At 46.7% G+C, this 21,540-nt stretch overlaps 1 protein-coding gene across 3 annotated transcripts in view; it reads left to right on the forward strand.

The window, feature by feature from the left end:
- Positions 1-16,243, forward strand: part of ZBTB5 (zinc finger and BTB domain containing 5) — a 16,504-nt gene extending 261 nt beyond the window's left edge. Inside the window, exons 1-2 of one of the 3 annotated variants that reach the window (XM_021380031.1) lie at positions 1-87; positions 8,106-16,243. In XM_021380031.1, the coding sequence (XP_021235706.1) occupies positions 8,110-10,134 (2,025 nt within the window). In that variant the 5' untranslated portion in view covers positions 1-87; positions 8,106-8,109 and the 3' untranslated portion in view covers positions 10,135-16,243. Of the gene's footprint in view, positions 88-108; positions 700-8,105 lie in introns of those variants that run through there. The other 2 variants (XM_021380033.1, XM_021380032.1) reach the window with 2 other exon arrangements.

Here is a 21,540-nt window from a genome sequence, read left to right on the forward strand (position 1 = left end):
CCCACGCGCGTGCGCCGGGCGCGGCTCTACCCCCGTACGGAGCGTCGGCGCGCGGCGGGTTTGGGGTGCGCAGGGCCCGCGCTGACGGTGAGCTGGGGGCGGGGCCGGGGCTGCCGTGCGTGAGAACTCCTGCCGGTGTGGCCTTTTGCGGGCTGCCGTTGTCTGGCCCAGCCCCGCTCCCCGCGTCGCGATACCGGCGCTGGAGGAGGAGCTTGGAGCGGGTCTGTAGCGGTGGCGGTGCGCAGGATCGGTCCCCTGAGGGAGGGACGCAGCGCTGGGACGTTTTAACCGGTGGGGGGAACGTAAGGGTCTCCTGGCGTGCAGCCTCAGTGCGTACCGGAGCCACCTGCCTTTCCCCGTCCGGAGTTCATGTAACAGCCTGGAGACTGTAGGGAAGGGTATCCTGAGGTGGCATGGAAGGGAACAGGCCTTCCTGTCGCACGTTTGTGTAGTTACTGCCTTGCTCGTCTTAGCTGTGCTGTGGAGGATTGCACTTGCCTGGGGAGGTGGTAGCTGCCCTGTTAGCACACAGCAGCTCTCCATCCCTTCCTTCTGCTTCTTGCTAATGATGCGGGGCATGTTGCACCCACCTTGCAGCTGATGGTTTGTCTCACGCTGACAGAGCCATGTGGTGGATAAGCTGGAAACCAGTCTGCTGCTGTGGCACTGTGCTGTAAGCCTGTCTGTTACAGGAAAAAGGTCAGTTGGCACTGACATCTGTGTTAAGCACGGAACGCAGTTCTGTCTTGGAGCTGACCAGATGTGCTTTATTTCTTTCTCTACCCTTTCAGAATTGTTCAGATGGAGTTTAATTCAGCATCCACACATGAAAATCATAAAAATTGTTATTTAATAAAATACTTCCATTTCACATCATTGTGTGTGCTACGTAGGTTGCTCTGAAAGTAATGCCTCCTGTTTATTTCCATGGCAACTACAATAGATAGATCATTTGATAGAGCAAATGCTCTGCTACCGAACACTATTTTTCAACATGGTGACCACCATTAGCAATGCATTCTCACCTGTGATGCACAAGAGCCTGGATGCCACCCTCACAGTAATCTGCACCAGTGGAGGTGACATCTGTCACCACTGCTGAAACACATCACCCACCGCCTCACTGTACTCACATCCACTGTTTGCTCTCCATAAACGTTCAGCAAGCATTGATGAATGTAGTTGGGTGCTGTTTTTTTCTGTATGGAGGAATTCAGCAATGCTCTTCTGCTTCATATGTACTTCCATGTCAGATGCCATTTTGTCAGATTGCCCCTCTGCTGCCGTCTGTCACATGGCTGTAACGGAATGTTGGTGCAAAGGTTTAACCTCTGCTGCCATCCCACCAACATCCAATGCTGACATTGTGGGTCAACATAATAAAATAGAAGGCATTACTTTTGGAACAGCAGTCATAAAATACATGGAACCCTGTAAGTCATTCGTGTAGACTTTCTTCTGTATGTGGAGTGACATGGTTAGGGTTTTTTCAGTGAGTTTTGGAAAACCATAAGCAGGTAATTCAGCCGTTCTCCTATCAAATACAGTAGTTATTGGTTGAATCAGTTATGTGGATATAGTTACTTCCCTAAGTTGAAGAGAAGATAGTAATGCAGCCTTTGTGGAGGTGACAAGTAGTCTTTATTACTCTGATACAATCACTTTCATGGCAAAAACAGTTTTCTTCAACAGTAGAAACTAGCTTATGTCGAGTGTTTGTTTAAAGCTTTTGACAAAGACACCTTTAGAATCATCAGGGAAGTTGGACAGTTTGTTTAAAAACTTCCAGTAAATAATGAATAGGAGGAGCTAGCATTAGAAGTTATTGTCATACTGAGCAAGCAGATGTGATGGTGATGCTGAGGTGTTTGTGCCTGCTCTTACCTTTGATGCTTCCATGCAGCTCCTTGGTTCTGCCTGTTATTTGTAATATCCGTGCATTGAACTGAGAGTGATTCCTGCATGGAGAAGCTGGCAACTGAGTTTACTTTTCAGTGGCCATTCTTCTGAGAGGAGGGTGGTTCCTGGTGCGCACTGCCACAGTATCATGAACCATAAGGAATGTTGCCTGAGCTGGTAACTGTAATTTCAGATTCTCACTGGTGGCAGTTTATCGTTCCATACCTTTACATGGCATTGTTGCCAGTTCTCTGTAGCCACCTTCTCTGCTGTCTCCTATGTGAAAAAATTAGCTAATGATATCAATGACACAGATTTGCTAAGGTGCGCCATTGTGTCACGCCTGCAAAGCCCTTCTGTTTTTGGGAACAGCTGTTTTCTCCTATCTTGATACAGTTTTCTGGCTTCCTAGACCAAAGACCAAAAGTAGAATCCATTATCTTTTCCTCTTTACTGATTTCCTGGAAAACACTTTGCTCTTGTAACTTAAAGAAACTGATGTCTTTTAAGTCTGTGGTACTGGCTTTGTAGCTCAAACAGTAAGCTGCAAGAAATAGTGTTTAGTCTGTTGAGAATGTGCAGCAGTATGTGTGTGCTAAGGAGCTGAATTACAGCAAAGACACAGCCTCCCTGGTGACAAGCTGAGATGGCACATCAAAGCACAGCGGTGCCATATTTTAGTCCCTTACTGTGTCTTGTACAGAAATGTGATAATGTGCTCTTGGATCTAGAGACCAGCACATGCATTACAGAGTTGGGCTGTGGTGAAGAAAACCATGAGGAAGCAGCTTTCACATCCTGCCATCACGATGCTGTTAGTTTTTTCAGACAATCGAGAGTGTCTAAGAAATATCTAGCTTTTTTTGGAAGGCTTTCAGTTGGTCCATTCAGAGTTGCTCTTTGCAGCTTATTGATAAGCTAGCATTACTATAGGTTGCAATATCTATTTTTAATACTTTTCAAATGATGAGAGAATGTGACATTATAAAATAATCTCTTCTCTGGAAGGCGGTGCAGTCAGCAGCAGCTTTTGCAGTGCAGTTTTCTGATTCTTAGACAAGTGGTAACTCATCCTCCCTGATCGTACGGAGACTAATGCTGTGAGATGAACGATGTATCACACCTGGCAAAGCAAAACCTTAAATGAGCTGCTCTAAGTTAAATTGTCAGTCATCAAGGTTGCTAATTGCTGATGTTTTTCTGTGTCATTTTCAGGCACACACAAAGAATGCCTTTCACAGCTGGCATTTGGCACACTGGTGCATATGTGAAGGCAGTGTAACACTGCTGCCTACTTTAGTTGTATGAGACAAATCCAGAATTCATTTAAACTACTGCTAGCTAAAAATCCCCCTTTTATGCAGTTTGAAAATGCCATTAGGTCAGAGAGTGAGTCATGCTTCAAAGTGATCAAACTTGCTCAAAATGTTGAAGAAAGTTAGGGTTTCCATTCCCTTCTGTCTCTAATTTACTGTCTAGCCAGCCTAATTTTCTTATTTTTATTCAAAAAGCATAACTGCCCATAGAACGGTAACTGCTGTTACCAGTTATTCCTGTGTAGATTTAGATTTGTTTTTGTGACTTCACAAAAGCTTTTTCAGAGATGCTTTAATTCTAACGCAGAGGTTAAATACAGTAAAAGTCTTTGATAATGTTTTGTAAAACGTAATTTAAGCTAATTGGTCAACAGTTACTAATACTGTATTGGCACACTTTCAAGTATTGGCTTTTTTCCAGGGATTCCTGCGGGCTTGGTGCTTAGAATAGGAAAAGCCCCTAAATACATATTTTTGTGAATGGGCTCTGAGATGCAAATATCCTTTGTTTACCTGATGAAAAAAAACCAAACCAAAAAAACCCCAAGCTCTTGGTCTAGCTTTTAATTTTGTATTTCAAGTATATATATCAAAGTGGTGGCCCTGGATCAGGGTAATCACGAGCATGAATACAGTCTAGGCAATTAGCTGGCTGGGAGCAGCCTTGCAGATGAGTTGGGTGTTCTGGTGGGCGGGAAGCAGGGCATGAGCCAGCAGTGTGTGCCTGCAGCCCAGATGGTGGCCAGCTGTATCCTGGGCTGTGTCAGCGGGGGAGGGTGGCAGCAGGGCAGGGAGAGGATTCTCCCCCTCTGTTCTGACTTCATGAGGCTCCAACTACAGCACTGCGTCCAGGCCTGGAGCCCCCAGCACAGGAAGGATGCAGAGCTGTTGGAGCAGGCCCAGAGGAGGGCCATGAAGATGATCAGAGGGCTGAGCACCTCTCCTGTGGAGAAAGGTTGAGGGAGCTGGGATTGTTCAGCCTGGAGAAGGGAAGGCTCCAGGGAGACTTCACTGTTACCTTCCAGTGCTTAAAGGGCCCTACAGGAAAGCTGAGATTGACTCCACTACAGAGAATGTAATGGTAGGACAAGGAGTAATGGCTTTAAGCTGAAAGAGTGGAGACCTAGGTTATGTATTAGGAGAACATTCTTTACTCAGGGTGGTGAGGCCCTGGCTCAGGCTGCCCAGAGAAGCTGTGGGTGCCCCATTGCTGGAGGTGCTCAAGGCCAGACTGGATGGGGCTGTGGACAGCCTGGTGTGGTGGGGCGCAAGCAGCCCATTGCAGGGAGGCTGGAAACACACCTCTGCTGCCTCAGGTGCATTTTGTGAGTCCTGGCTGCCTGAGCCAGGCAGGGCTGGTGAGAAATAGGCAATACTGCGGTGATGGGCACTGAGAACATCTGCCAGAGGCGCACAGCACAACCCAAGAAAGCCTCATTACGTCTACATACCTCGCAGACACACTTAGCTGGAGGCCACGTGCAAGCTCAGCTGGGCCAGGCTCTGCCATGACCCAGTGTATGCAATGGAGGGCCATGAGGTCACATCCATTGCCTGGTGATGTCACACACTGTTACATGAAAAACTCTTGCTGGGTGCTCTCACCCAGGAAAGTGAGAGAGGGACGCTATCAGGAGGGAATTGGTAGGAGAAGGAACAATAGTTGAAAGAGAGTAGATTTACATTGGATGTTTGGAATAAATTCTTTCTTATGAGGGTGATGAACCACTGGAATAGGCTGCTGAGGGGAGTTTAGTGGGAGGTGTCCCTGCCTATAGCAGGGAGGTTGGAACTAGTTGATCTTAAAGGTCCCTTGCAACCCGAACCATTCTGTGATTCTATGATATGATTCTAGGAATGTGATTCCAAAGAAACATTCATTAACATTCCCTGGGTCCCTAGAAAGTGAACTGGAAGCTGTCTGTGAGCATCACGAAGGCTGCAGAAACTGGCTGCTGAATCCACTCTTCACAATCAGAAGCATCCGTGTCCTTAATCTGAATTGATGTTGGTACATTGATGGAATACCTGACTCAGTCACAGAATCTTAGAACTGTAGAATCATGGGATGGCTTGAGTTGGTATCTGCACAGAGAGATGAAGATGGACTTGTTCTAGGGTGGAATGAATGGGATGTGCTGCCTGTGAGTGCTTCAGGGGAGTCTGTATGGCCAGGTTTTGCTGAAAGTTGAGGTATCACCTATACCTCAAGACTGTGTGCCAGAAATAGAACAATCAGAAATATTTTAGTACTGACTTGGGTACTTCACAAGTATTTACTAACCTGAAGTAATTGATATCTCACACAGTACTGTATGTGGATTGTATTTAGTATATATATGATTCACATTTAGCTTTCTAATTTTCAAATGAATCTTGTACAAGACCTCAAGTTTCTATGGGGTTGATGTTTATTGATTTTGGTTTAAGGACTTTAGCCCTTATGGTGTAGTGAAAAAATATGAAGCCAGATTAGCACTACTTGAAGCAGAACTGGTGGTTATCTTGTTCTGGGTGTAGAGACGTCTCAGTCATTTCTTGCTGACTTTAAGCAAGAACATTTTCTGATTCTGAAATCCCATTTTTGACCATTGGTCAAAAGCAGCAGCTCTTGCCTATCATCTCTGGCTCAAATGTGTTAGTTTTCTTTTTTCCAGCCAGTCTATACTGCACATTGGTTTGAATGCATTATTGCACAACTGTAGAAGGATGCTGTTTCCTCGGACTGGGTTGCAATGGACAATGCATGAGCTCTCAGTGTATCATATCTGTTGCATTGCCTGAAGCTCTGTAAAATGACCTGAAGTAATGTACAGAGACTGGGGAGTGCTTAGCTCCCTGTGCAGCTTTGCTTCTGATGACCCTGGAAGCCAAAGCAGTTGTTGCTGGGTCCTGCACTTCTGTGTGTCTGCAGTGAAGGTGCAACAAGAACAACATCATTTTCAGTTGTAGATGCAGCATATTGAAGCTCTCCTGCCTTGGCTGCAGGAGAGTAGTTTGTAGGAGGTAGTGGTTATGGTTCAGTGCTCATACATTTTGTAAGGTTGTTGTAGCTGAAAAGCAGTGTTAATTCCAACCTTCAGGAAAAGGAGATTCCCTGTCTTGTGCTGGTGGGTTCCTGGTGTTCTCCAGGGTCTCTTGTCTACAGACTGTAGCACTGTACGCTGTGCAGGTCATCCTTGAATGTTAAATGGTTCCTTGGAGCTCTTAGTCCTGACTGTAGAGGGAGTGAGTTGAAAGGAAGCTGACCAACATCCAGGTCCCTCAAGCATAAACAGATACTGCAGTGATGGTAGTCTAAAGGGAGAGCAAGAAATAATTTCTTTGGAGCTGGGGCAACTGCTAGGCCTCCCTGCCTGCTTCTCCTCCTCTTCCTAAAGTCTCCCAAGATCTTTTTTCAACTCCTGTGAAGCCGTGGGCAGAGTGTTATCTCCAGTGTAACACCTGGCCCATCTCAGAAGCAAGCAAAGACGAACAAGGAGATGTTAGCAGTCCTTTTTCCACTTTCCAGACAAGCCTGCCTCCAGGCTGCAGGGGAGGAAGTCCTTGCACGGTGGTGGGTGGAACAAAGCAGGCCATTAGTTAGGCAGATATGCGAAGGCAGACTGCACCTTAGCAGCACTGGTCACAGAACAGCAGTGTCCTCTATGAATTTTCGAATCCTTCCTACTGGGGCTTGTAGCTCTTTTTTCAGTCTGCCTGTGATCCTTTTGTCCTTCCTGCCTGAAGTCATTGAGTTTCAGGGTCTGCTGCCCTGTTCCTCTGTCATTCAGAAAGAATGCAGAAAGGATTTCCACACTTTCTGTTGTATTACACTTCTCGTAAAGAAAATGTGCAGAAATAAAAGCTGTGCAATTCTAAAATCTTCCTGTCCTAATGCTGTTTTTGTTTGAAGATGCCCTGCTTTACTTTCAAACGTACATTTGTAGTGAGATATAAATAAAATCGCTTGTTATCTGTATTCCTGTGTCTTAAAAAATAGTTTTGTTTCAAACTTCTATTTTATTGCATATCTTAATCTACAGGAATAAGGGAGATTGGCAAAGTACTTATTAAATCTCATTACACTGCTTACTTCAGGCATTCAGATGTTGTAGCCTTTGTGTTGCTGAATTAAGGGATTTTTGATGCCTCAATAAGACTGGACCCTCAGCATTGTTGGAAGGCATAAAATGCAATTTCCTACAGCTTTTAAAATGCCTAGGAACCAATTAAAATCTGAGGCAAATGCTTTTCAACCATCTCTGACTTCTGCTGGCAGGAATTTTTGTTTCTGTGTTTACATAAAACTCCGTTTTGTTGTGAGTCTGCTTCCTGTGGACAGGGAGAGCGTTCCTAGTCTAGTACAGTATATGGTGAAATGCTCCTCAGGCTAATACCTGTGACGTGTGTGTTGTGTGCTGTGGAGAAGTGGTAGGCAGGTGAGTACAGCAGCATCTTTGGCTTGGGAACAGCAGCTTGCTGCTCTTCTCCAGTCTGACAGCTGAGGGGAGCAGGGGGTGCTTTGTCAGATTTTGCATGACTTAATGGTTAGATTATTTTTTTTTAATTAAACCAGGATTAAGTATTTTACTGAAGAATATCTTATAGTTTGGACAGAAGTTAACAGGAGAATGAACTGCATTATATAGTTTGCAGTGGAGCTGCCCACAAGTCTGGCACTGGGGTAGCTGTTGTGCTATGTTAGCTGCATGACAGTCTGTTTGTCTCTCCCGTGTTCCTCTGGGAGATTGCTAGTTCTGATATAGCAACACCGTGGCAGTTGGTGAATTGGTTATCGTTCATCTGTCTTTCAGACGTCATCTTTCATTTTTAAACCCAGTCCCACTGTGATTTAAATAGAACCTCAGCCATTTTTAGTATTATAGTCTCTTTTCTTCTGTTTTATAGGATCATGGATTTTCCGGGACACTTTGAGCAAATCTTTCAGCAGCTCAACTACCAGAGGCTTCATGGCCAGCTTTGCGACTGCGTCATTGTGGTGGGAAACAGGCATTTCAAAGCCCATCGCTCTGTCTTAGCAGCATGTAGTACGCATTTCCGAGCTCTCTTTACTGTAGCAGAAGGAGATCAAACCATGAATATGATTCAGCTGGATAGTGAAGTGGTGACAGCAGAAGCTTTTGCTGCTCTCATAGACATGATGTACACTTCCACACTTATGCTTGGAGAGAGCAACGTTATGGATATCTTGCTGGCTGCATCTCACTTGCATTTAAACTCTGTTGTTAAAGCATGCAAACACTACCTTACTACCAGGACACTGCCAATGTCTCCACCAAGTGATAGGGTTCAAGAGCAAAATGCACGCATTCAAAGGTCTTTCATGCTTCAGCAGCTTGGGCTGAGCATTGTGAGCTCTGCATTAAATTCCACTCAGAGCTCAGAGGAACAGCCAAGCACTATGAGTTCCTCAATGAGAAGCAACATAGAACAGCGCTCTACTTTTCCTATTCGCCGTCTTCACAAGCGTAAACAGTCTTCTGAAGATCGGGCCAGGCAGCGAATGAGGCCTGCCATAGATGAGGCTGTTTCTGACGTGGCTCCTGAGAGCGGGCAGTCTGTTGTTCATTCACGGGAGGATTTCTTTTCACCAGATTCACTGAAGATAGTGGACAACTCTAAGGCTGATGCTGTCACCGATAACCAGGAAGATAATAATATTATGTTTGATCAGTCTTTCAGTGCTCAGGAAGATACTCAAGTGCCCAGTCAGTCTGACAACAGTGGAGGAAACATTTCACAGATGTCCATGGCATCGCAGGCAACACAAGTGGAAACCAGCTTTGACCAGGAGGCTACATCTGAGAAAAACAACTTCCCGTGTGACAATCCAGAGGTTAGCATAAATGAAAAAGAGCACATGAGGGTGGTGGTTAAATCTGAGCCCTTGAGTTCCCCGGAGCCTCAGGATGAGGTGAGTGATGTCACTTCCCAAGCAGAAGGCAGTGAGTCTGTTGAAGTGGAAGGAGGAGTTGTGAGTGCAGAGAAGATAGAGCTGAGTCCTGAGAGCAGTGATCGTAGCTTTTCTGATCCGCAGTCTACTACAGATAGGGTGGGAGATATCCATATTATGGAGGTGTCAAATAACCTGGAACACAAGTCTACTTTCAGTATCTCAAATTTTCTGAATAAAGGCAGAGGTGGCAGCTATGGTGCTAGTCAAAATACTGATGACAACATTCCAAACACAACGAGTGACTGCAGAATGGACAGTGATGCTTCTTTCCTGATGAGTCCAGAGACAGGGCCTGCTGGTGGTCATTCATCTGCCACAGTCTCTCATGTTGAGAATCCGTTCAGTGAGCCTGCAGAATCCCATTTTGTTAGACCAATGCAGGATGTGATGGGTCTTCCCTGTGTACAGACGTCTGGGTATCGGGCTGCGGAACAGTTTGGTATGGACTTCCCAAGGTCAGGCTTGGGCCTGCATTCTTTGTCAAGGGCAATGATAGGCTCTGTAAGAGGAGGAGCCAGTAGCTTTCCTGGGTACCGCCGCATAGCCCCCAAAATGCCTGTTGTAACCTCCGTCAGGAGCTCCCAGCTGCAGGATAACTCACCTAGTTCCCAGCTGATCATCAATGGGACCACTTCTTTTGAAAACGGGCATCCTTCGCAACCTGGTCCTCCACAGTTGACACGGGCATCTGCAGATGTTCTTTCAAAATGTAAGAAAGCCTTATCTGAGCACAATGTCTTGGTTGTAGAAGGTGCACGCAAATATGCATGTAAGATCTGCTGCAAGACTTTTTTGACCTTAACAGACTGTAAGAAACACATCCGTGTGCACACAGGAGAGAAGCCTTATGCCTGCCTGAAGTGTGGCAAACGGTTCAGCCAGTCCAGCCACCTTTATAAACATTCCAAAACAACATGCCTGAGGTGGCAGAGTAGCAACCTACCTAGCACTTTGCTTTAACTGCTAGCACCTCCCAGCCTGAACGAGAGTGCCAGTACAAACTCTTAACTCTCTGAAGCACTGCAGGAGCATTAACACTATTTTGCTCAAGCTAAGAAGCTGCTTTCGTAGGTCTGTGAACAGTTGTGTGTGGTTATGCCACACACAAAAGTCTTGATTCTATAAATTGGGGATAATACCTTACCTACCTCACAGGGGTGTTGTGAGGATTAGACAACTATTAGCAAATAACTTTGAGGTCCTCAGAAGTCTGTAGATCTGTAAAACATTATTGTTATGTACACGCAGGCCTGGGGCTCAATGGGGATACGGTCCCTACAACAAATTTCCTTTGCAAAACGGAGGGGTGGGGTTGAGTGAGAGTGTAGTTGTCTCACAGAATCATAGAATGGCATGGGTTGGAAGGGACCTTAAAGATCATCAAGTTCCAACCTCCCTGACATGGACGGGGTTGCCACCCACTTGATCAGGTTGCCTAGGGCCCCATCCAACCTCCAGGAATGGGGCATCCAGAACGTCTGTGGGCAGCCTGTTCCAGTGCCTCACCACCCTCAATAGTGAAAATTTTCTTCCTAATATCTAATCTAAACCTGCTCTCTTTTAGTGTAAAGCCATTACTCCATGTCCTACCATTACACTCCCTGAAGAAAAATCCCTCCCAAGGTTTCCTGTAGGGCTCTCTAGGTATTAGCTGCAGTGAGATATCTCTGGAGCCTTCTCCAGGCTGAACAAGCCCAGCTCTCAGCCTGTCTTTGTAGGAGAGGTGCTCCAGTCCTCTGATCATCTTTGTGGCCTTCTCTGGACCCGCTCAAACTGCGCTATGTCTTTCTTGTGCTGGGGATGCCAGGCCTGAATAAAATACTCCAACTGGGGCCTCAGGAGGGCAGAGCAGAGGGGGACAGTCCCCTCCCTGCCCTGCTGCCACCCCCTTGTTGATGCAGCCCAGGACACAGCTGGCCATCCGGGCTGCAGGCACACACTCCTGGCTCATGCCCAGCTTTCCGCCTACCAGGAGCCCAAGTCCTTCTCTGCAGGGCTGCTCTCAAGGAATTCTGTCCAGTCTGTTCATGTGTCTGGGGTTGCCTCTCCCAGTGTGCATCTTCTTGCCCTTGACCTTGTTGAACCTCATTAGGTTCATGTGTGCTCCATTTTCAAGCTTGTTCAGGTCCTTTTGGATGGCATCCCTTCCTTCTGCTGTGTCAACTGCTCCACTCAGCTTGGTGTCATCAGCACATGTGCTGAGGGTACCCTCAATCCCAGTATCTAGGTCATTGAAGAAGATGTTAAAGAGTGCCGGTCCAAAGATGGATCCCTGGGGGATGTCATTCGTGGCCGGCCTCCACCTGGACACAGAACAGTGGATTGCAGCCATCTGGCTCTGACCATCCAGCCAATTCCTTATCCACTACTAGTCCACCCTTCAGTATCTAATTTAGAGATAAGGATGTGGTTAAGGACCATGTCAAAGGCGTTCCAGAAGTACAGACATTGGTCTTTTTGCTGATGCTGTCGCTCCATCATAAAGGCCACTAGACTGGTCAGGCACAGTCTGCCCTTGTTGAAGCCATGCTGGCTGTCTCAGATCACCTCCTTGTCTGGCATGTGCCTTAACATAGCTTCCATGGAGGATCTGCTGCATGATCTTCCCAGGCACAGCTGTGAGGCTCAGCAGCTTCTAATTCCCTGAATCTTCCTTTCTGTCCTTAAAAAACGGGTCACCAGTCACTGGGGATTTCACCTGACAGCATTGACTATTCAAATATGATGGAGAGCAACTCAGCAACCACATCAGCCAGCTCCTTTAGGACCCTGGGATGCATGTCATCTGGTCACATGGACCTGTACATATTCAGTGTCATCATGTGGTCTTGAACTTGCTCTTCTCTTACAGTAGGAGGGATTTTGCTCCCCCCCTCCCCCCACTCCTCCAACTGCTGCCCAGAGGTTAAGGGATGTGAAGATTCAGAAATACAAGAGACAGGGGAAGCCTGGCTGCCAGTGAAGACAGGCCAAGAACTCACTGAGTACCTCAGCCTTCTCCATCTCTGTTGTAGCCAGTTCTCCCTTCTCCTTACTCAGAGGAGATACCCTCTCCTTGGCCTGTCTCTTCTGACCTGTGTACCCTTGTTAATTTTCACATCCCTCGCCAAGTGCAGTTCCATCTGTGCCTTGGCTTTTCTGATCCCATCTCTGCACATCGTGACAGCATCCCTGTATTCTTCCCAGGCCACACATCCCTGCTTCCACTGTCTTTGCATTCCCTTCTTTTCCCTCAGTTTGACCAGTGGGTCCTTGCACAGCCACGATGGTTTCCTGCCTCCTCTGCTTGATTTCTTATACTTGGGGATGGAGAGATCTTGCACTCTCAGAAATGTATTCTTAAAGAGCTGACAGCTCTGTTTATTCCTTCTCCCCGCCAGCACAGCTTCCCAGGGGATCTCTTCCAGTAATTCCTTAATTAGCTGAGAGTTCGCTCTCCTGAAGTTCAGAGTCCTGCTCTTCTCCAGGTCCGTGTTCCTCGAGATCACAAATTCAACCAGGGCATGGTCACTCCAGCCCAGGCTGCCTCCAGTCTTAGAAGAGCTCCTCTGCATTAGGGAGCGCAAGCTCCAGGAACACTTCACTTGTGCTTGGTTTGCCTAATGCCTGGACCTGGGAGCTGTCCTCCACACATTCATGAAGTAACATGTTTCGAGAATGAGAAACTGAAGTGCAAATTTCCTATTTTTTTTTCTAAAATATTTTGTAAAAGTGAAAGCATTTAAATAAATAACCTGCAAAAATCAAGTTGTTGCATTAGGTGTGAACAATAATGCAAAGAGCTGTTTGCTACAGCCAGTGCAGATTGCATATCTTGAAAAGAAAACCAACTTTGGATGCATCTGTCTGACATAGAATGCTTTAAAATATGCTAATTATGAAAATAGTTTAGGGTTCTGAATGTATGTTTGCTTGTTTTGTAGTAAAAAACACTGTGTAATGAAGGTGCTTAAATTAAATCCAAGAAAAGTAAATTTTGGACTACCAGATGTATATATACTTGGAATACTGCAAGATCTGGATGTTTCACTGATATTTTTCTGTAGAAACTTGTATTAAGTGATAAGTGAAGTATGTTTCTTGTTTGTGCTATTCTTAGCAGTATTTTAACCAATTTGTATTTCCTATCTTAAAATTCCATATACACAAAAGTCTGAAAAGAGCTTGTGTTTGTCTGCTTTGTTGTTTTCAAAGAGAGAGGGAGTTTGTGATGGCATTTTTTTAGTCTGTAAGGTAGTCTCTTGCTGCTTCCCAACGTGCCGGTAGTCAGTCCAATCCACACTATTGCCCAAGCACACTGTTCTGTTTTGGCACTCTTCAGCTTCAGGCTTTAATTTCCTCCCCCATTCACTGACTTCCCCTCTCAGCTATGGATTGTCCTTCAGATCAGAGCGGGGGGGGAGGAACCTCAATTTCCATGTTTACTTACATCTCTTGTAAAGTGTAGTTATCAAATCCAGTCTTTCTGTTTGAAGTAGTGTCATAAATGTACTTTTCTACAAAAAAAAAAAAACCCACAAAAACCCTAGCATACATTTAATTTTAAAAAAAGCACTGTACACTTTGTAAAGCAGAAATTCAGTGATCTTTATTCTTCAAGAGATCTACGTAAGTCTTGTTATAATTTCCTCCTCTTTGACTCCATTGTGACTAATAGCGTTTGCAGTCTCTTGCCTTTGTTAAAGGTGCACGTGAACTTTCATATCGTGAAGCTTTCATATCCTGGGTTTCTGCAAGACGTTTTGGAGCACTTCTGCTGATAAATGTTGTTCTACCATTAAGGAGCTGAACCAGGTTTTCAGCGCACCCATTCTGCTCAGGAGAGACAGATGTTTAATGTTCCCTGACATTTAAGTCACAGAGCAACTGATTCCTATTAATATAAAAATGTTTGCAAACTTTCTCTTTTTCCTTTTTTTTAAAAATTCTGTGGGTAGTAAATGTATCCTCTGTTATGGTACTCAGCAGTTTTAAGGAGTTTGTGCTCTCTAGCAGATAATCTTCTTAAACATCTCAGACTTAGATTTGAGTGAACAAAATGAGATCCTCATCCAGAGTCCCATCGGTCATTTAATGGGATGAGCTATGAACATTGTCGAGGCTTCCAAACCAAACATTGTCAGACCAAAGGAAACATAGGAAGCATTCTGTATTTGGCTTACATGTGAAACAGCAGTAAGCTAATGAAGGAATATGTGGGTACAGCTCTCCGTGCTGAAGGTTGCCAGAAGTCTGTCAGTGTGTCATTTGTACCTTGAGCGTCCAAGGTAAGGAGGAGCGTGGGAGCATCACGAACAGCAAACAGTTGGGTGAGCTCCTCTGCTTAGGGGCTGTATTCTAGCTTGTGATCTTTAAAGATGTACAGAAATGTGCCACGTTTTTAAAAAGCAGTAGGATATGCTGCATTTAGTTTGATAACCATTTTTGGTGTCAGGGGACCCAAAGCATTGAGGTTCACTAACCGATCTCACTGAAACATCAATAAGATGTAGAATTTTGTACTCTAACGTTTTCTTCCTCTTGTCATGCCTTGCCAATAGCATTCTGGCTGATTATTTATCCTCCTTGCATTTCTACCAGTTTCTGGAGGATTTTTCTATTTTTTTCACTGTTTCCTACAGTGCTTCTGAAATCCTACAACAGATAGGAGTAAAGAAGCTGTGTGAGTAAGGAGATTAATTAGGAGCTAATGTTGAGCAGGTAAACGTGTTAAACTGTACTTTTTGTCTATTTTTTGATAATAAATTTTCGCATTGTGAAATACCAGACCTCATGCGGGAGGACTCCTTTCTTAAATAAAATATTATATTTGGAGCATCCTTGAAAGTAGCAACCTCAAATTTCGTTTCTTCATCACCATCCAGTGCTTCTGGAGGAGCACGCTGCAAGTGCAGGAATGTGGCTGGCTGGCTGCTCTCCCTGTCTTCCAATATGAAGCAATATCTGAGAAGGACAGCTCCACTTTGCTACCCCGGACCGTAACACGAGGAGCGTCTCACCTCAATGCCTGATCAAATTGCCAAATACCTTCTCACCCTGACTTCTGTTCAAAATGAAACTTTCCGGTCACTACAGTGAGGTCTTGCCTGAAGACGTCAGCACGTTAGCATTCTGAAACCTCCAAAAATCACTTTTGTGCTGCTGTGTTTTGCTTGCTGTTCTTGTTATCCTGGTGTATTTGCCAGTGGATTGACAAAATATGTTCATGTGTTAGCAGATTGGGTCCTTTCCTTACTGCATCACGTAGCAGTGCAGAACCAGAATGCAGGCAAACACGGGCATTTTTGTCAGACAAGGCACAGTGCCTACCTCTGCTCAGGGCAGGCCTGCATTTGCCACTGTTGAGAGGGCATGTATTTAACCAGCGAGGAGTGGGGCAGTGTCTGAGCTGGAAGGGGTCCTGCAGGGCGGTGATGTCCCATCAACACGTTGTGAGCTGGTCTTGCAGAGCACGGCTGCCCTTCACCCTCAGCCTGGTCAAAGCTGCAGTGGTGGCTGAGCCGCTGCTGCAGGGTGATGGGTTGTCTTCTGGCTACCTCTGTGCTCTGGAGGTGAAATGAAGGATGTTCCCTGCAACTTGTTCTAGGTGCCCTACTACCAGCTGGTGCACTTCAGGGCTTCTTGCTCCTGCCACAGCGTTGATGGGAGGGGGTCTGTTGCCTGGATCTCCTTCCTCAGACGGAGACTGGCCAAGAGATCACTGGAAGGCTTTGGGATTCTGCAAGTATCCCCGCTTTTGCGCAGAAATTATTCAGATTTTTTTCAGCTGGATCATATCCCTGATGGGAGTCCCCTCCTGGCAGTGGACCAAGAATAAGTGGCTGGGTAACGGTGGGATTATTTTTGGTAACAGTACTTGAATGCCCATGCATGACCTTCCTGATTTACAGCAGGAGGCGGCTCAGATACCGGAGCCTACAAGGCTGAAGGCTGGCGTGGTAGCTTTATGAAATCTATGAATGCTGAGGAGACTAAACTGTTGTGTGATATGATAGCGCAATTCATGTCTTGAGTAGACATTGGTGTAGTTAAACAGATTTAAATAAAGCATAAAACAGTCTAATTTAAATATTGTTCTCATTTTTTCTTCATAATGCATCAAAAATAATAATCAGGCTAGAGCTTTCCACGACGCTACGCCTGTCTCTGCTGGCAGCCTCTGCAGCACTGGTGTGTCACCGAGTGCCTTACCTCGATTTGCTCCACAGGGCACCTTGATGTCACTTCATCTGTCCACCAGTCTGTTGCTTGTACTTCAACCCATGGGCGTGTTGACATTGGATAGAATGCAGCTGAGGGCCAAGAGTGTTCTGGGCAGCGAGCTGGCTGGGCTGAGCTTTAAACTAGGTTTGATGGGGAAAGGGAATGTACTGCTGAGAAGGGCCAGGGAATGTACTGCTGAGAAGGGCCAGGGAATGTACTGCTGAGAAGGGCAAGCATCACCTCAGGAAGCAGCGGGGGAAAAGCTCAGATGAGGTGCCTTCCCACTGTGGCCTAATGGGAATCGCAGAAACACGGTGGGATGAATCACAAAGTGGGAACACAGCAGCTGAGGCCTACAAGCTTTTTAGAAGGGACAGGCAGGGCAGGAGGGGTGGGAAGCTGTCCCCTGTGTTAAGGAGTGGGCAGATTGCCTGGAAGAGCTGCCTATGAGAAACAGCCATGAGCAGGTGTAGATGTTTGGTGGTCGGGGCCTGTGACAGGCCCACTGATCAAGGGGAGCCTGCTGATGAGGCCTTCTTGCTTCAGCTACTAGAGGCATTGTGCTCACAGACTCTCATTGTGATGGGGGATTTCAGCCACCCGAATGTCTGCTGGGGAAGCAACATGGTAAGCTGCAAGTGATCCAGGGCGTTCCTGGAGTGCATTGAGGACAGCTCCCAGGTCCAGGCATTAGGCAAACCGAGCACAAGTGAAGCGTTCCTGGAGCTTGCGCTCCCTAATGCAGAGGAGCTCTTCTAAGACTGGAGGCAGCCTGGGCTGGAGTGACCATGCCCTGGTTGAATTTGTGATCTCGAGGAACACGGACCTGGAGAAGAGCAGGACTCTGAACTTCAGGAGAGCGAACTCCCAGCTAATTAGGGAATTACTGGATGAGATCCCCTGGGAAGCACCCAACCCACGGCAGGGGAGGGGTGGGGGCTGCGGGGTCCCTTCCAATCCAACCATTCTGTGAAACCTGTGAAACACCACGATGCTAAAACATGAAATGCCTCCGCTATGGGAGTCCAAGACAAGGATCCACCCCTGGCAGGGGTTATGTAAACATCAGCACGTATTTCAGGCATTCACTATTACAATGCATGCTCTCACTTGTGCAGTCAGTTTTACCACCTTTACCCCTGTGTACTGCATGGTCGGAGCTGACCCTTGCAAGGAACAAGCACAGCGACCAGCTGTGCAGCCACCGACTGCTTGTGCAGTGGTGCTGCTCTGCACTTGTTCTGTGCTGTGCTCTGGTAGGTAAGGACTCTGTTCCTCCATCTGCCAGCATGTGATGAATGAGGAAATCCCATTTCCTCCACAGCAGAGCTAGTGGGAGTTTCCCTGTTTCACACCAGTACCATCAGCTGAATAAACACCAAAGCAGGTCGTGTAAAGGTACCTCACATGTGAGTGTCTACCAATCATGCTGGCCTTTAGAATGATCCTTGTTCTTAGCCCTTAGGTACTGCCTGGAAAGATGCTCAGACAAGGGCCTGGCGTCCCAGCACAGCTGCTCTGCAAGTTATCACCCTGTTTGTTATTCAGGTGCTGCCATAAAGTTTGGGCTAACGCACTGGTACAGACTGAGTCTTACTGCACAAAGTAACCCTGTTAGGAGATGTGTGCCTCCGAGGGCCTGGAGAAGCCCACGTGTGCTGTGATGTCACGAATTCAGCTCTGGACAGTTGTGCTCATACTTCCATCCAAACCCTGAGGTTTCAGACAGGGGTGGACAGACAGGGCTAACATTTTTGAACGGGCAGCTTGGAAGTATTTTCAGAAAGCAAAATCTTCTTATTAGAAGGACAGGGTGACAATTTCCATGCCTTCCAGAGCAAAATGATCCATCCACAACTGCAGAAGGTGCTGCTGTTGAGGAAATTCCATGGCACAGAACCTGCAATGTGCTTGGCCTGCTCAGGCAGTCTGCTTGCAGCTCTGTGTGTACTTCCTGGCACACATGGAGAATTGGTGCTGGTGTTCGCATAGCAGCTCTCTTGCACTGAGCTGTTCCTCATCTCCTTAGGGGTCACAATAACCTTTGGAATGCTCTGTCAGCATCCTGAAGTATTGCAGTAACTGCACAGATACCAGAAGCTTTATGGTAAAAAGCAGCAAGCCTCAGAAATCACACAGGCCAACAAACTCACAGACTCTTGCTCATCTGACACAGCAAAAGTTTTCAGCATCCAAGTAAATCCTGACGATTTCTGATACATCATCTGGAAAGTTTCCACCCTCCGAAGTGCCCAGAAACGTTTCCTTTCTGATTTCCAGCAGCTACAAACCATTCCATGTCGGGCAGAGGTTTGGGCAGAGGGGTCCCCATGTCTCACTGGGTTTGGTGCACAGTGCGGAGCAGGATGCAGGGCTCATGGATCCAGCCATTCCCCTGATGCCTTTATCAAACACAGGCAAATTTACAGCTTCTGCAGCCTTATGTGATTGCTTTGTGCGCACAAACCACACTGCTTCAGCAGTTAATTCGGAGTCTTCAGCAAACTGCCCTTCTGTCCAGGGAAGGTTGTTTTTCTTAGATAAGCAAGACATCTGGAGCCTGAAAGCAGAATCTCAACATTGCACAGGCTGAGGGGTGGTACCTTGTACCCCCTGGGGTTGGTAATATAGGTACTATAACAAGGTCGACTTGATCATTAGAAACTTAGTCAAGCACTGATCTTTTGTAAATAATTTCTTGTTCAAAGATGGGACCTGACCCACTTAGCACATGACTTTTTGCACCTCCCAGTGGAACTCATGACCACCAAAGACCCTTTGCAAGAGCCCTATTTTAACACAGCGCATGCACAGTATTTAATATGTATGGCAATTCTAGGAATAGGTGGGCACTTGGTGGGAGTTGTATGAAAATTCACATGTTGGATGTATATCCATGTGCTTTAGCTCCTGGGTACACACGTTAGGTGGAGTGATCGCCCATGCATCTGGAGCTATGATAAGGAACGCCTGCTCCTTCGTGCTATGTTGGTGTTATGGAGCCTCATTCACTTTGCCCCACTCTCTGGGGCATGAAGCGTAGGTCTTTCTGTAACTAGCCAGCATTGATAACCTCCATCGCTGTGATGTGTGGGTACAGCAATTTCAGTGCATTCAAAGTCCTGTGTAACACCAAACACCCACAGCAAAGTAAATTCCATGTTAAACATCAAAACCTCCCTGCAGAGCTATCTAGAAGAGCTTGGTCAGTGTGCTGCTGGGCTTTGACAGGTACTGGCCAGGGAAGAGAGGAGGTGAGTGACACAGATGAATAGGTACCAGAAGAAAAGAATTCAAGCAGACCTGCTCTCATCCTCATACGTGTGTCACAGATGAGGAAAATGAAAGCATGTTCACAGATGTGGCCAGCTGGGAGCCAGGGACAGGACCAACCTCTGCTGGGCCCCAGTGGAAGCACAGACACTTTGCACTTCACAACTGGGTGGCTGTGTGCAGGGAACACACTTTGCTGCTGGCTTCAGCAGGCAGTGTTCCTGCACATCCATGGGGCCAGATGGACTGCACCTACAGAGCTCAGGGAGTTAGCAGATGTGGTTGCCAGGCTGCCCTCCATCATCTTTCGACAGTCCTGGCTAACAGGGAATGTCCCAGTTGACTGGAGACTAGCAAACGTGACTCCCATCTTCAAGAAGGGCTGGAAAGATGATCCTGGTAGCTATAGACCGGTCAGTCTCACCTCGGTGCCAGGAAAGGTTATGGAACAGATAATCTCAGGATACATCGTGGATCAGTTAAAGGTCAACCAGGGGATCAGGCCCAGTCAGCATGGGTTCATCAATGGTAGATCCTGTTTGACAAACCTGATTTCATTCTATGACAAGGTGACCTGCTTAGTGGATGAAGGCAAGGCTGTTGATGTGGTCTACCTGGACTTCAGTAAGGCCTTTGACACTGTCCCCCACAGCATCCCTGTGGAGAAGCTGGCTGCCCATGGTTTGGATGGGCTCTGCTGGGTGAAACACTGGCTGGATGGCTGGGCCCAAACAGTTGTGATCAATGGAGTTAAATCCAGTTGGTGGCCAGTCACGAGCGGTGTCGGTGTCCCCCACGGCTTGGTGCTGGGGCCTCTTCTATTCAACATCTTTATCAATGATCTTGATGAGGGGATTGAATGCACCCTCAGAAAGTTCGCGGATGACACCAAGTTGGGAAGGAGTGTTGATCTGCCAGAGGGTAGAAAGGCTTTACAGAGGGACCTGGATAGACTGCATCGATGGGCCAAGGTAAACTGTATGAGTTTCAACAGGGCCAAGTGTCAGGTCCTGCATTTTGGTCACAACAACCCCAGGCAAGAATATGTCCTGTGAGGAGAGACTGAAGGAACTGGGGCTGTTTAGTCTGGGGAAGAGGAGGCTGAGGGGAGACCTGATTGCTCTCTTCAAATACCTGAAAGGTGATTGCAGTGAGAGCGGGGCTGGTCTCTTCTCAGTGGTGACAGGACAAGGGGAAATGGCCTCAAGTTGCACCAGGGGAGGTTTAGGTTGGATATCAGTAAAAGCTTCTTTCCAGAAAGGGTTGTTAAGCACTGGAACAGACTCCCCAGGGAGGTGGTGGAGTCACCACCCCTGAATGTGTTTAAAAACCATTTGGATGTGGTGCTCGGGGACATGATTTAGTGGTGGGTTGTTAGAGTTAGGGCAGGATGGTTAGGTTGCAGTTGGACTTGATGATCTTGAAGGTCTTTTCCAACCTGAGCAATTCTATGCTTCTATGATCACATCGTTTTTGTTCCAAAATGCTAGCAGCGCTCCCACCCTTTGCTGCACAGGGACATTTGCAAAGGAACCCAAAAATGCTATCCCGCAGGAGCAGCAGCATAGAGCTCTCTGATGGAGGCTGGAGGTGGCAATGATGTGCCATGACAAGCAGTGACAGTGTCCCCAGCTGGACTTGATGATCTTAGAGGTCTATTCCTACATTAATGATTCTGTGATGCTGAAATTCTGGCTGATAGTGTATCCAGCTGCGGAACCCACAGTGCTGTTGTCTTCTGGGGCCCAGACTCATGCTGCTGTCTTCCCAAACCAGCCAGTGGGAGCCTGATGCAGCCTAATGCTGCTTATGTTCCTCCTTAGCCAAATGGGCTAAAAATTAGGATGTGCATAATGCAGCACCAAAAACAAGACCCCTTTATTCAAAGCT

Source organism: Numida meleagris, chromosome Z (genome assembly GCF_002078875.1).
Source record: "Numida meleagris isolate 19003 breed g44 Domestic line chromosome Z, NumMel1.0, whole genome shotgun sequence".
Taxonomy (NCBI): Eukaryota; Metazoa; Chordata; class Aves; order Galliformes; family Numididae; genus Numida; species Numida meleagris.